The following is a 13277-nucleotide window of genomic DNA, read 5'->3' on the forward strand; positions in this document are numbered from 1 at the left end:
ACATTAATTAACACAATTTCTTTTACAGTGAATCATTGTAATTAGAGGCCATTACTTGGAGAGTGTGTGCAGCCTTCTAAGCATGCTTGTTGATTACCGTGTATATATTTAGGAGATTTATAAGAATTTTATGTATGAGTATAAGTAACGAACCCTCCCTTGACTTAGGATAAACTTTAATTCTCTCTTTCTCGTAAGGTACTTTGCTTTTGCTGCCAATTCTTGCTCCTTCATTCACAAAATAAAGCTTTACTCTCTTTTTTCGCTTCTTAATGCTATGTGCTGGTAGCTGGCAGGTTTTGGAAATGGAGAATCAAAACGAAATGGATAAAACGTTTGAGAAGTTCACATGGACTATTCAGAACTTCTCTAATTCGGATTCATGGACGCTGTACTCTGAGCATTTATTCCTCTGTGGCCAATTATGGTGCTTGCATGAACTCCTGTTTACTACATAAGTTTGTCGTGTTATTTGACATAATGATTTTCATTTGTACATTTTTTTTATTTTTATTTTACTTTTCTTTTAGGCGGATTCTTATTTTTCCAAAGGGGTTCCCCGGAGACTACTTGTCAATTTGTTTGGAAGCTGTCTGTAATCCTAAAATGCTTTCTGATTGGAGCAAATTTGCAAGGTTCAAATTCGCTATAATTAATCAGCTCAATGGCACAATGACAATAACTAAAGGTCTCTTTTATACTTCTCTCTTTTCCCTCTTTTTCTCTTCATCATTTTTATGTTCTCTTTTATTTCTTTTTAGTCATTTGTTTTTGCTAATAGTGTAATGAAGGTATGGTTAACATATCTACTAATTATATGACTATTAATTATTGGTATATCAATTTTCCAGAAACTGAAAGCCAATTCAATGGAAAATTGACAAGATGGGGTTTCCTTTTACCTTTACTTCAATTTAATGATCCTAGAAAGGGGTTTATTGTGAATGATACTTGTATAATCGAATCTGAGTTATCTGTCAGCAAGTCAGAACATGAGAAACAAGTAGATCAAGCAGTTAGCAAGAATGATGTTTCAGAATACTCTGCACATGTTTGTGTTGGAACCATTGAGCATACTGACATGTCTTTGGCGTCATTTGGTGAGTTCATGGATTTTAGGGGCTTAGGGAAAATTAAAAAAGCTTTTGTTCCACTATTAGATGAAGTATGTTCAAAGCATCCCTCACTTATTGAATGCCAGCAGAAGAGAAGTCGTATGTTTACTGAATGGGCATTCACAGTTTTGGGTCGAGTTCTACATTTTCTCAAGACTAAAAAGGTGAAAGATATGGATGATAATGCTTGTAAGCATCTTCAAATTTTATGGGAGGAACTTGAGACATTTAGATTTGATTTGACGTGGCTTGAACCCCATGTTCAATCTGCTTTAAGTATGAAAAGTTATATGGAGAGAGCTGTGCAGGTGAAAAAGAGGAAACGGGATGTGGCTGCTATAGAGATGGAAATGAAGCGGCTAAAGGCAAAGATGGCTTCTGCAGAGGTAGAAATTGAAATAGCAAGAAGAGACTTGGTGGAAGCAGAAGAAGGCTTGGAAGAAAAAGATTTGGATGCTGAACTTGGATTTGGAGGACCATAGATTAATGTCACTGTAGGCCCCTTGTTCAGCCGTTACACTATGTTTTTTTGAATATTGAATATGCATATTGACATTAGTGATTCTATTTATAGAAATGATTGATCTTGAATTGTATGACAATTTTGTTCTGCTAATACCATTTGTTATTGATTCATATCTGCTTGTAAAATTTCCATGTTATTGCAGAACGATGGCAAATACGAATTAGTATTTAGTGTGTCATTTTGCGTTGGTTGATTCAGGGGAAGGATGGGAATATGGTTAACATAGCATGGCTATCTAATTTAATTGAAAGGAATTCATCCCTATCCCTATGGTCCGGGAGAACTTCATATGACAAACCTTATATTCATATTATTTTGAATCTAAAATAAAGTCTTAAAACTTTTAAATTAGAGCTGAAAACATGGATTTAAGTTCGATGTTATACAGGATGAAATTAGTTTGCGGGGGAAGATTTGAATGATGAAGATTGCAAGCATATCTATCTATATATATTCTAAAGTTAAACCAAAGCAAATCACACTTGAAACTCTTCAAAACGCTGACGTGTCAAACTCTGATTCATGTTCAGCTGTGTGTTAACATTGTGAGTTCACATTGTTCACACTTGTATTAACATTTAAAAAAAATAAAAGAAAAATTGTAATAATGACATTTTATGAAAAAACGAAAATCGAAATGGACGATTAATGACCCATCATCATTAATTGTTGTATTGGGAAATGAAAGGTTTTTAAAAATCGCATTGGAAGATGAAAGGTTTTTAAAAAATTTAATATGGAAAACTCATCATCTCATTTTTTGAAAAAACCTTCAAACCATTCAGACGCTCCTTTCTTCTAACTCCTGATGTTTCTTCATCTCTTGCTTCTGCGATTTTTGTCCTGCTAATATTTTTTGTTTTATTTTCCATTGATATATTAGTGTATCTCTTTTGTAGGGCGGAAAAATACATGCCACGGTTAAAGCTTTTCTGCATCATTATGACAAAAAATACATCACAAAAAGAAACTCCTTCACGAAAGAGAAGAAACATAGGTCGTTTTAAGGAGAACTTACTGAATTCATGCCCTGAGAATATTGACGAGTCCTCTCCATTATCTGGCTCCTCTTTTGGCATGTAATCTTTTTTTACATTATTATTCCTTTCTAAACAAGCTTAATTACGTTTGTTATTTGAATATTAAGACCATATTTCATTTCTTTTTTTCAACAGACAGATACTTGGTGATATTTAATGGTACGTATATAAGGTTCAGGAAGGTTAAAGAAATTTTTCTCCATGTATAAATGCAGATCCCGTTTCAAAAAAAAAAAATTAACATATTTTTTTATTGGGAAAAATATTTCTGCAGTTACTGCAGATAATTTATCTGCATTTATTCTCAAAACGACGTCGTTTTGGTATTGAAATCTTATAAAATTATAAATATAAAGACTATTATAACCCTGAAATAAATTAAAATTACAAAGACACCATGATTTCTGTCCCAAAACGACGTCGTATTGGGCTTACTGCAGATAACTTATCTGCAGTAACTGCAGAAAAAGCGAACCCTTTTTTATTTCATATACAGATACTTCTTCCCAACAAGGAAGAAACCAAGATCGTTTTAATGGTGTCCTATGTAATTCGCACAAGGAAAATTGTAATGATTCTTTTTCATCAAATGGTACGACAAAATCTTTGGTAGAAGATCTCTTGCAAAATTCAGCCTCTTTGTAATCACGTAAGATTTTTTTCGTTAGTCATTCATTTACAACAAACAATAAATCGTACATGAATATTCTTATAACTTGATAGGATTTTATTTTTATGCAACAAGAATATTTCAATCCTTTCATTCCAATGTGACAAATTCTTCTTTACGATTTTTTTTATAATTCGATATTTTTTTTTGTTTTATTCAAGCAAAATATTTGAATCCCTTCCCTCAAATTGTGTTACAAATCCTTCTGCGGAAAATCTTTCGCCATTTTCTGCCTCCCCAATTCGCAAAAGGTATGGCAAAATTTTCTGTAGAAAATCTTTCTCCACGATTAGCATCTCCCGTTGTTTCGTAAAATTTTCTTTTTGACATTTGTTTATGTAGAACAACTAAAAGAAATCATATTTTGTGACTTCTTACAAGTTGAGATTTTTTTTTATTCAAGCAAACTATTCGAATCATTTCCCTCCAATGGTGTTACAAATCCTTGCGTAGAAAATCTTTCGCCATTTTCTGTCTCTCCTTCAGTTTTATATATATTAAGTTTTCTTCGTCATTTAATTTTTTTAAATTGAATAAAACAATAATAATTTAGTTTTCTTCGTCATTTTTTCCAGTACTTTATTATTTAATTGTACATTTGGAAATATATTAATGATTTAATACTTTACTATTGATTGGAAAAAAAAATCATACCATCGATATTTATTTTTAATACTTTATTGGTATATTTTCTATATGTAAATGATTTGTATCTACATATTCATAAAATAATTACTTTATTTTATCAGTAGATTTTTAATTTATTAGTTTTATAATTATATTTAAAAATCAACCGATAATATAAAATTAAACTTTTCGAGTTAAAATTAATTTCGTATAACAATAGGATTATATTATTATAAGAGCATGAAAAATTCATCTATATCTATATATTAAAAGGGAGTGTCATTCTTTGGCAAGTTTGCTGACGTGTCGCTCTCTCCTTCAATTTCAAGTTTGTGTTAACACTATAAACCATTTAAAATCTTTCTTGCTTTAGTAAATTTGTACAATTCAAAATTTAAACTTTATTAGGTGGGAAATGAGTTCAACATTAATTGTTGGCAGACATTTATATTAATATCCCACTACTTTTTTAAAATTTGAATTTCAAATTTGATATAGTGGGAATGGGAAAAGAGTTGAACATTTTTTGGGGGCAGACACATCATTTAAAATCCCATTACTTTCTACATTGGAATTGGAAAGTGTATTATTGGAATTGAAAAGTGTATTATTATATTTAAAAAAAAAACTTTAAGAAAGCCTTTAATTGCGTGTATAAATAGGATCATACATGGCTATCTCTTTTAATATTCACATTTGAAATTACTTTCAAATTTTTATCTTTTAGTAACTTTTCAAATTTAAATATTTAACTTGATAGGTGGAAAATTGTCAAATTCGAATTTGAAACTTGATAGATATTATAAGAACATGCCAGAAACATTGGAATTTTAAAAGTGCCTTTAAGTTTAATACAAAAATCAATGTATTGCATCTTTTGAGCACATGTTAATTGAATTGATCTTATGAGTGCAAGTTAGTTAAAGCATTCATGCATATAAGCACATACTTCAAGTAGTTGCATCTTTTACTATCAACTATTTAATTACACTTGAAAATGAAATAACAGTACCTCATTTTCAATGACAGGCAGTCACCCTCATTTGCACAATTTGAAATTTAAACTTCATTAGGTGGGAAGTGAGTTCAGCATTAATTGTTGGCAGACATTTGTATTAATATCTCACTATTTTTTTTTAAATTTGAATTTTAATCTTGCTATAGGTGGGAAATTTTGAATTTTAAACTTGATATAGGTAGAAAAAGAGTTTAACAACTGTATTGTGGAAGACAACTGTACTAATATCCCACTACTTTTTAAAAATTCGAATTTTAAACAAGATATAGGTGGGCAAATACTTCAACATTTTTAGTGGTAGACAGCTGTATTAAATTTTCACTATTTTCTACATGGGAATTGTTAACCCTCATTCTAAAAAACATTGAATGCTTTTTTCCATATTTATCAAAAAACTAAAAGACCCAAAGAAAAGAGTTCAGCATTAATTAGTGGGAGACATATGCATTAATATCTCACATCTTTTTTAAATTTAAAATTTGAAGTTGATATAGGTGGGAAAAGAATTTAACATCTTTTAGTGGGAGATAACTGTATTAAATTTCCACTATTTTCTACATGGTAATTGTTAACCCTCATTTTAAAAAACATTTTATAATGACCCTAAATGGTAAATCTTAATTAGAGATTTAATTTAAGGATTTAAATGCCATAATTAGATTCAGTGAGTGATTCCGAGTATTTTGACTGTAATCATGACTATGTTATGAACAGTGCGTTCTGTCGGATAATTTACAGTTTTGTGAATTAACCGGTAGAGCTTAAAAGAGCAAAATAATTTTAGAGACATAATTTGATAATTCTAACGACAAAAATGAGTTCAGAATGAAAAATTGTATAGTCTGGCACTTTCCGTGGAAATCTCGTGAATAGTGTTTCTACCGGGTATTTTGTACTGCTGTTTAAGCAACCGGTAGAGTCCAGAAACAAATAATTGATGAAGTAAATAAGAAAGTCCAATATATGCCAAGCAAGTCAATATAGGCCCAAGAAAATGATAAGTTTATAAGTGTTAAGTTTCAGAATTAAATAAAGTACAGTTAGTGGTTCACAGTGCATTTCGTTAAAAACGGTGCAAAAACCATACTGTGAATTATGAATATTGTTCCGTAGGAAATAAAAATTAATTTAAATAACTTTAGAAAAATAAAAATATATCTGTAGCTTTAAGTTAAGTTCCGGGTCAATTAAGTAAAAATACGCGATAGAAAAACAACCGTGTAAAAGGGCCACATGTGCTTAAAAGCTTAAGTGACTCAAATGAGCACTATTCAAAATCAGCTCTCTCTCCTCTCTTCCTCAAAGAAACCGAGCTGCACTTGGTGAAAAGGGGGGGTAGGGTTTGGTTCTTCATTTCTTTGATTCTCACTCAAAAGTTAACCAAATCACAAGTCCCACTACTTGAAATCGATGGGAAACCACCCAATGAGTCCATCCCACCCATTTATTTGAGCTATCATTGGTTGTGTGAGGAGATATTTCCTTCCCCAAATTCGTGTACTATTCATCAAGAGGGCAAAATGAAGTTTTTGATGGAGATTCTCTTGGTGTAGGTCTTCTAGGCTTTGGGTAGTTGAATTGAGGTAACAAACCTCTATTTCCATGATGTTGTTTTGATTATTTAAGTTATAAAATTGTGTATATGCCATGGGTGGGAAAGCATGATGTGTTAAAATATGTATTGATGAGGAATAATTGATATTTTGATGTATAAAATGAAAATAAGCATTTGTATGTATGTAAAAAAATTAGAAAAAAATCCTATGATTTCCTCTACATGTTCGGCCATCATAGGTGAAGAGTAGGTTGTTGTGCAAAAATTTTATCTTAAGTATTAGGAAGGTTTAATGTGTAGGAATTAAGTGGAAATTTGATAAATTAGTGAGAATGCCAAAGTGGGAAAAATTATATGAAATATGCCCTTAGGTTTAGGCCTTGTGGGGCTTTGGAGGGACTTTATGCTCCAAAAATTAAGTTGGAACCTTATGAAAACATGTATTTGTATGTGTAAGTTACGTGTAAGTGAAGAAAAAGAACCTTTGTCTATGTCCGCGGCGTTTGAAGTAAAATGGCATGAATGATATTGAAAATTCTCAAGTGAATACTTGATTAAAATTAAAGAATGCTAACGAGTATAAGGTGGTCTAGACTTGTGTATTGGCATAACATTGGCAAAAATATAAAGAAAGGAAAATAAGCGATAAAATGTATGCTTATGAAATAATCATGGTATTGCATCATTTTATTGATGCATTGTAAATTATTTTCTAGGTGTGCCTAGGGATTGAGAAGGATCGGAAATCTCTTGAAGCGATAAAAGTAACTTGTTCCACAAGTAAGCGTATTGGTAAAACTTCAAGAGGTAAGCTCTATGTTTAAGGAGTCTTTTCCTGCTTGAGTGCTCCACCATGGTTAGTGAACTATGGTTGGACTGTATGACTGTGATTTAGATGCTTTGTATAGATGCATTCATATAGAGTTATGTGATAACATGATATGTTTTGCTCTGATATGACTTCTGTAATATGATTTCTGTAACAATCTCTGGCCATTGATTGTATAGTACCCGGATGTCCGCTTTGGGGTCCTCCCCCGGGACTGATGGTGTACGCCTCTGATATGTCTGGTTCCGCTTTGGGGTCCTCCCTCGGGAACACGTGCGTTGATTTCTGCTTGGGGTCCTCCCTTGGGAATGACGGCGCACATCTCTGATATGATATGGATATATGCTCTGTTCTGTTATGATATCTGCTATATGTTGTATTTGTATACTCTGTATCTGACTTTCATGCAGGAGTGAGCCAGGGGTATGGAGAATTCTCTATAAACCTGGAGCTTACTGAGATTTGTAATCTCACCCCTCTTTGGGGACATATTTTCAGGTGCCCAGATTCCCGGTGAGTCCTCACTAGGCAGGGACACGACACGTGGCTGAGGCAGTCGACAGATCGGATTTTGAGTGGCTGTAGGCTACTACCTTTTGGAGTGTTTGATGTCTTTTAGTATTTCCGCATTTGATGGATCACGATATTGATCCTTTATTTTGTATATGGCCTGTATATGTTTTGTACATGTCTGTCACTTGGAGGCATGTACATTTGGGTATTCAGGCACGTTATATGATGATGTATTATTCAGTTTATGATTTCGTATTGGATTGCATGTTGATTAGGATAGTGGCACGGAGCCATATTTTGCATGCGCCCATGGATGGGTATCTGATGGTATCTGCATGACTGGTACTTCTGGATTACTATGCTGTATAAACTGTTTATCAGGAAATGCTTCTGAGTGGGATTGGAAAATCCCCAGTTGTCCGATTTATAGAGGAAACTCTGCCCGATTTTCGTTTACCCCGAGTAAGAATTAAAGTAGAAAAAGAAAAAGTTAACTCGTATTTTCGTAAGTTAAGTCTTCCGCTGTTTTCTGTTTTATCATATGTATGTTAATTGAACCGGCTCGAGACGGGGATGTTACACATTTAATGCTTTTTTTTATATTTATCGAAAAACAAAAAGACCCAACATTAATTAGTGGTAGATAGGTTCATTAATATCCCATTTTTTTTTATATTCGAAATTTGAAGTTGATATAGGTGGGAAAAGAATTTAACATCTTTAAGTGAGAAACAACTATTAAATTTTCTCTATTTTCTACATGGGAATTGTTAACCCTCATTTTAAAAAACATTGAATACTTTTATCATATTTATCGAAAAACCAAAAGACCCATAGAAAAGAAATACGCATTAATTAGTGGCAGACATGTGTATTAATATCCCACTTCTTTGAAAAGGCAAAAAAGGTCATTAGTCGTGTCATTAAAGTAAATGCATTAAAAAAACGAGATGATTAAAAAATGATGATAGTAAAAAAAATTGGAATTTGAATGCTATTAATGATAGCCTTCTGTAACATTTGAAATTTTAGTTTTGATTTTTTTTTTTTAAAAAAAAACTAAACAAACAAATTGAATTTTATTTTAAATCCATTAATGTAGGTCATTCGTTCATGCCATTCAAGTAATTAAATGCATTAAAAATAGGTGATTAAAAAATAAGGATAGGCAAAAACGTTTGAAATTTTCATGCTATTAATGATGGCCTTCTGTATCATTGGATTTTTAATTTTTAATTTAAAAAAAAAAAACCTAAACAAACAAATAGAAAATTTATTATTATGTCTATTGGGTGGAAAAATATTTAATATTTAAAATTCGAACTTTTTAAATTTGAAGTTTTAACTTTATAGGTGGGAAAATAATTCAGCATTTAATATTTCTCTAATAAAAAATATATATATGTATACAATAAAATAAAATTTAAATAGTTTATAAATTAAATAAAAAATATTTAAAATTAATAAAAATATATGTATAGTTGATAAAAAAATTTTGATTTTGAAATATAAATGAAAAAAAATAAGAAATTGCATATTCATAATTTAAAATAAATTAAATTAAAAATTTAACTTAAAAAATAATACAAAAATAGAAAAATGTTATCGTACAATTATTATTTTTAATTTTTTTAACATAAAAGTTCTAAATAAATGGGGCAGGATACACTTACCACCAAAAAAGTTTACCACCTTTACAACCAATCTAATCACCGTTGATTTCCGTCAATCTAACGATTATCATTTATTGGAAATAATAATTAATTAATAAATGCGATCTAATAATTTCGGCTTTTTGACCCTTATGCCCCTTAATTAATAATTAATTACCAAATTGCCCCTCATTCAAAACTATTTCGAAAATTTACCCTTCCCAACAAACATAACACCAATCTGCCCCTGTTTGACCGTTGACCGCGAAGCCTACCCGGGTACACCATTACCTACCCGGGTAAATTTTGAAACTTTTTATCTACCCGAGTATGTAGGGGTGTACCCGGGTAGAGTTCTTGAATCTGGGAAAATGTTTGAATTATTTACCCGGGTACGGAGCAGTGTACCCGGGTAAACATCGACGGTAGGGTTTTAAAATACCCCAGCAGCCCCATTTCGAAAACCCACAAAAGGGGTACCCGAGTAGAGCTGCTGGAGGAGTGTCATCTTGAGCGATTTCAGGCAGAATCTTGCACTAATTCGTCTTGTTTGTGATCATCATTCGCGGACCTTGCAACCTCTCTGCCTTCTACCGATTGAAATCGATCAAAGGTGAATTTTTTTTTCAGTTTTTTCAATTATGTTATGATTTCTGTTCTGATTCATTGTATTTTCGTTTATATCATTTGATTCTGTCCGAATTATTTTATCAATTTGTCTAACCCTAACCCTAACCCTGAATCTAACCCTAACCCTAACCCTAACCCTAACCCTAACATGTATCTAATTTCTGATTTTGGTTATTTTTTCAGTTTAATAGTGTGACACAATGACCTCTCGACGCGTTTCAAAGCTGCCAGTGACCCATTCCGAGAGAAGAACCAAGAGTCGTCACGATGGGTCGTCATTCTCTCAGCCCCAGGCTGCTTCGAGGCAGGCTCCGGACTTGACGTTCAGATATTTGTTTGAGGATGACATTCCTTCACACGAGAAGTTCGTGAAGTTTTTCATGACCCGGAAGATCTGCGAACCGAAATCACTGGATTCGGCATTCTTCAACCTAGAGCGTTTTGACATCGTGCCGCTTCTTGAGCAGACACATTTACTTCACCTGGCGGAGATGCGGTGCCCATACTCGGAGGTTATGGTAAGAGCCTTCTACCAGAACCTTGGCTACTCGCAAGGCGAGCTGACTTCCCGTGTCTGCGGGATTGATATCATCATGACTGCTCCTATCTGGACGGAGCTACTGGGGTTCGATTTTGATGGTGTCACAGGAGCAGCACTATATGATGGAGACAGCCATCATACATTTGGTGATTATAACCGGAGACCATTGTTACAGAGACTAGGAGGGCAGACGCTGAGCCCGGTCATTTTGCTCATTATCCTGTTAGCAACTTGTCAGTTTCTGCTCGCATTCTTCATTATGTGGTGACACATATTATTTTCCAGCGCCCGCATAATCACTCAAAGGTGCTGGAAGGGGACTTTGTCATCCTGTGGGCCCTCCTTCACAGTCAGCAGGTGAACTGGAGGCATTACATATGCATACTGATATGGAAGGCAGCCAAGTCAAAGAAGGCTGAATTGCCTTTTGCATTTCTGGTGCAGAAGATTCTGCATAGATTTGGAGTGCCTATGGCAACAGAGACCTTGAAGACCGCCAGAGGCTGGAATGCTATATTTGGTGAGAGGCTCCTGAAGCAGTGTGGGATCCTACCGAACAGAGCGGGTATCTGGACGTGGAAGAAGGCACCAGAACCACCTGAGATCCCATTCCACCACGATGCTGAGATGGAGGATGCACCTGCAGGTGATGTGTTGGTCTTTATGAGTTTATGCAATTTTGTGTTGTTTAATTTTTAATGTGGTATTGAAGTTTGTTTTTCATGGTTTATGATGTAGGCCTTGATGATGATGACGATGATGATGGCGTTGCTGAGGTTGATGTCAGACCGACACGTCCCACCCGCAGTCGGCGACCACCAGCTCCTCCTGAGGGTGGATGGACACTTGATCATGTCATGGCATCCTTATATGATCTGACTACTGACTTTAGAGGATATAGACAGAGCACGAGCAAGTGGCGAAACCAGATGGACACAAGGGTTGCACGGTTGGACACAAGGGTTTCACGCTTGGAGGGTTTAATTGGCGAGGGTGCCCATACTCAGGAGGAGGAGGAGGAGGAGGATGATGACAATGGGGATGACACACAATCGGATGAAGAGAATGGGGAGGACACGGCATCGGATTAGTGTGTCCATAGGGTTTCATATCATTGATTTAGTTTGATGTAATGTAGTCATTTTGGTACATTTAGGAACTTTACCTACATTGCATGGATGTTTTTGTACTGGATATTCAAAATTTGAATGAATGAAATTTTCGTTTTGTGCACGTTCAGACTTGTTGGTTCTATGCATTAGTATGGGACCTTGCATTAATATTGTCAATCCACCCCCAAGTCATACCGTATGTAGGTATTGCACAACAATTACCAAAATGCAACAAAAATTGCCAAAACAGCATCTGCAACAGCATCTGCAACTGGTCTACCCGGGTACCACGAATAGTCTACCCGGGTAGTATGTACTCGGGTATATCATTACGAGTTACCCGGGTAGACCAGTTGCAGATGCAGCAGCAGGTGCTGTTCAATCCATTTTGTTAGCATCTTGGTAATTGATGTGTAATACAATAACCTTAACTGACTCGGGGAAGGGGTAAATGGGTATGGTAGACATTCGGATTGCACAATACGGAACGAGTGACTCGCTAAACTTAACGGATACATTTCAACAATACATTTCAACAACACAAGAATACAGTTCAACAATACATTTCAACAACACAATACATAACAAATACAAGATAAAGTTTAGGGTACAAGGAAACAAAACAATACGTAAAGTGATTGTCATTACAAAACAAAGTACTACACAAAAACAATACGTAATCATGCTTGTCTTAGTCTCAATGGACATGTACGAATGTTATGTCCAACTTGCTTGCAATGCTTACATCTGCTCTGACTGCTAGAGGGTTGAGACTCAACCCAATCCATCTCATTCTGAATCCTTGAAGACTTTGGTCTTCCTTTTGCACGTACCAACTGAGCATCCGGAATTACAGTAGGCCCAACAACGGATGGAATCAACAATTCATTGCCAATAGGAAACCAGTGTGCAGCATATACTTTAGCAATGGTTGGAATTTTGAAAACATGATCCACATAATCATAATGGTTTAGCTTGGCCACCTTGCAAACTGCTAATACATGACTGCAGGGATACCTCCTTGCTGTAAACCTACCACACTGACATGTACGATTGATTAAGTCCACTCTCATGATGTCACCGACCTCGTGTGTAGATTGATTGTAGGCATCCTCAACCTCAAACAATAACAGGTCACTATCATATATCCTCACACGATAAGTGCCAGCCAATTCATCATTTTTTTGCAACGCTGCCTCAACCTTCTTTGAAATTATCCAACCTTGTGAGATATCTTTTTCAATCCCTTCACGTCTCTTGACGAAATACTCAATGAGTCTACTGAATGTCATCTTGACCAATGCAGATATAGGCAGATTTCGTGCTCCACGAAGCACCTTATTCACACACTCAGATAGGTTAGTTGTCATATGACCAAACCTACGTCCTGTCTCATCATACGACCTGCACCATTGCTCTTTCGGAATCGCATCCAACCATGAAGCAACT

The 13277-nt window shown here is 34.6% G+C and overlaps 2 protein-coding genes across 2 annotated transcripts; both read left to right on the plus strand.

Annotated features, from left to right (window-relative positions):
- The first annotated feature begins 272 nt into the window (after positions 1-272).
- Positions 273-1597, plus strand: LOC133296770 (MATH domain and coiled-coil domain-containing protein At3g58210-like). Its single transcript, XM_061495827.1, has 3 exons — positions 273-427; positions 531-688; positions 852-1597. The coding sequence occupies exons 1-3, from the start codon at positions 273-275 to the stop codon at positions 1595-1597; spliced, it is 1059 nt and encodes a 352-aa protein (XP_061351811.1).
- Positions 1598-11266: 9669 nt separating this feature from the next.
- Positions 11267-11900, plus strand: LOC133296765 (uncharacterized). The gene is made up of 2 exons (XM_061495819.1): positions 11267-11362; positions 11455-11900. The coding sequence occupies exons 1-2, from the start codon at positions 11344-11346 to the stop codon at positions 11805-11807; spliced, it is 372 nt and encodes a 123-aa protein (XP_061351803.1). The 5' UTR covers positions 11267-11343; the 3' UTR covers positions 11808-11900.
- Positions 11901-13277: the final 1377 nt, after the last annotated feature.

Source organism: Gastrolobium bilobum, unplaced genomic scaffold (assembly GCF_033153095.1).
Source record: "Gastrolobium bilobum isolate Gb01-03AN ecotype WA unplaced genomic scaffold, APGP_CSIRO_Gbil_v1 utg11625, whole genome shotgun sequence".
Lineage (NCBI taxonomy): Eukaryota > Viridiplantae > Streptophyta > Magnoliopsida > Fabales > Fabaceae > Gastrolobium > Gastrolobium bilobum.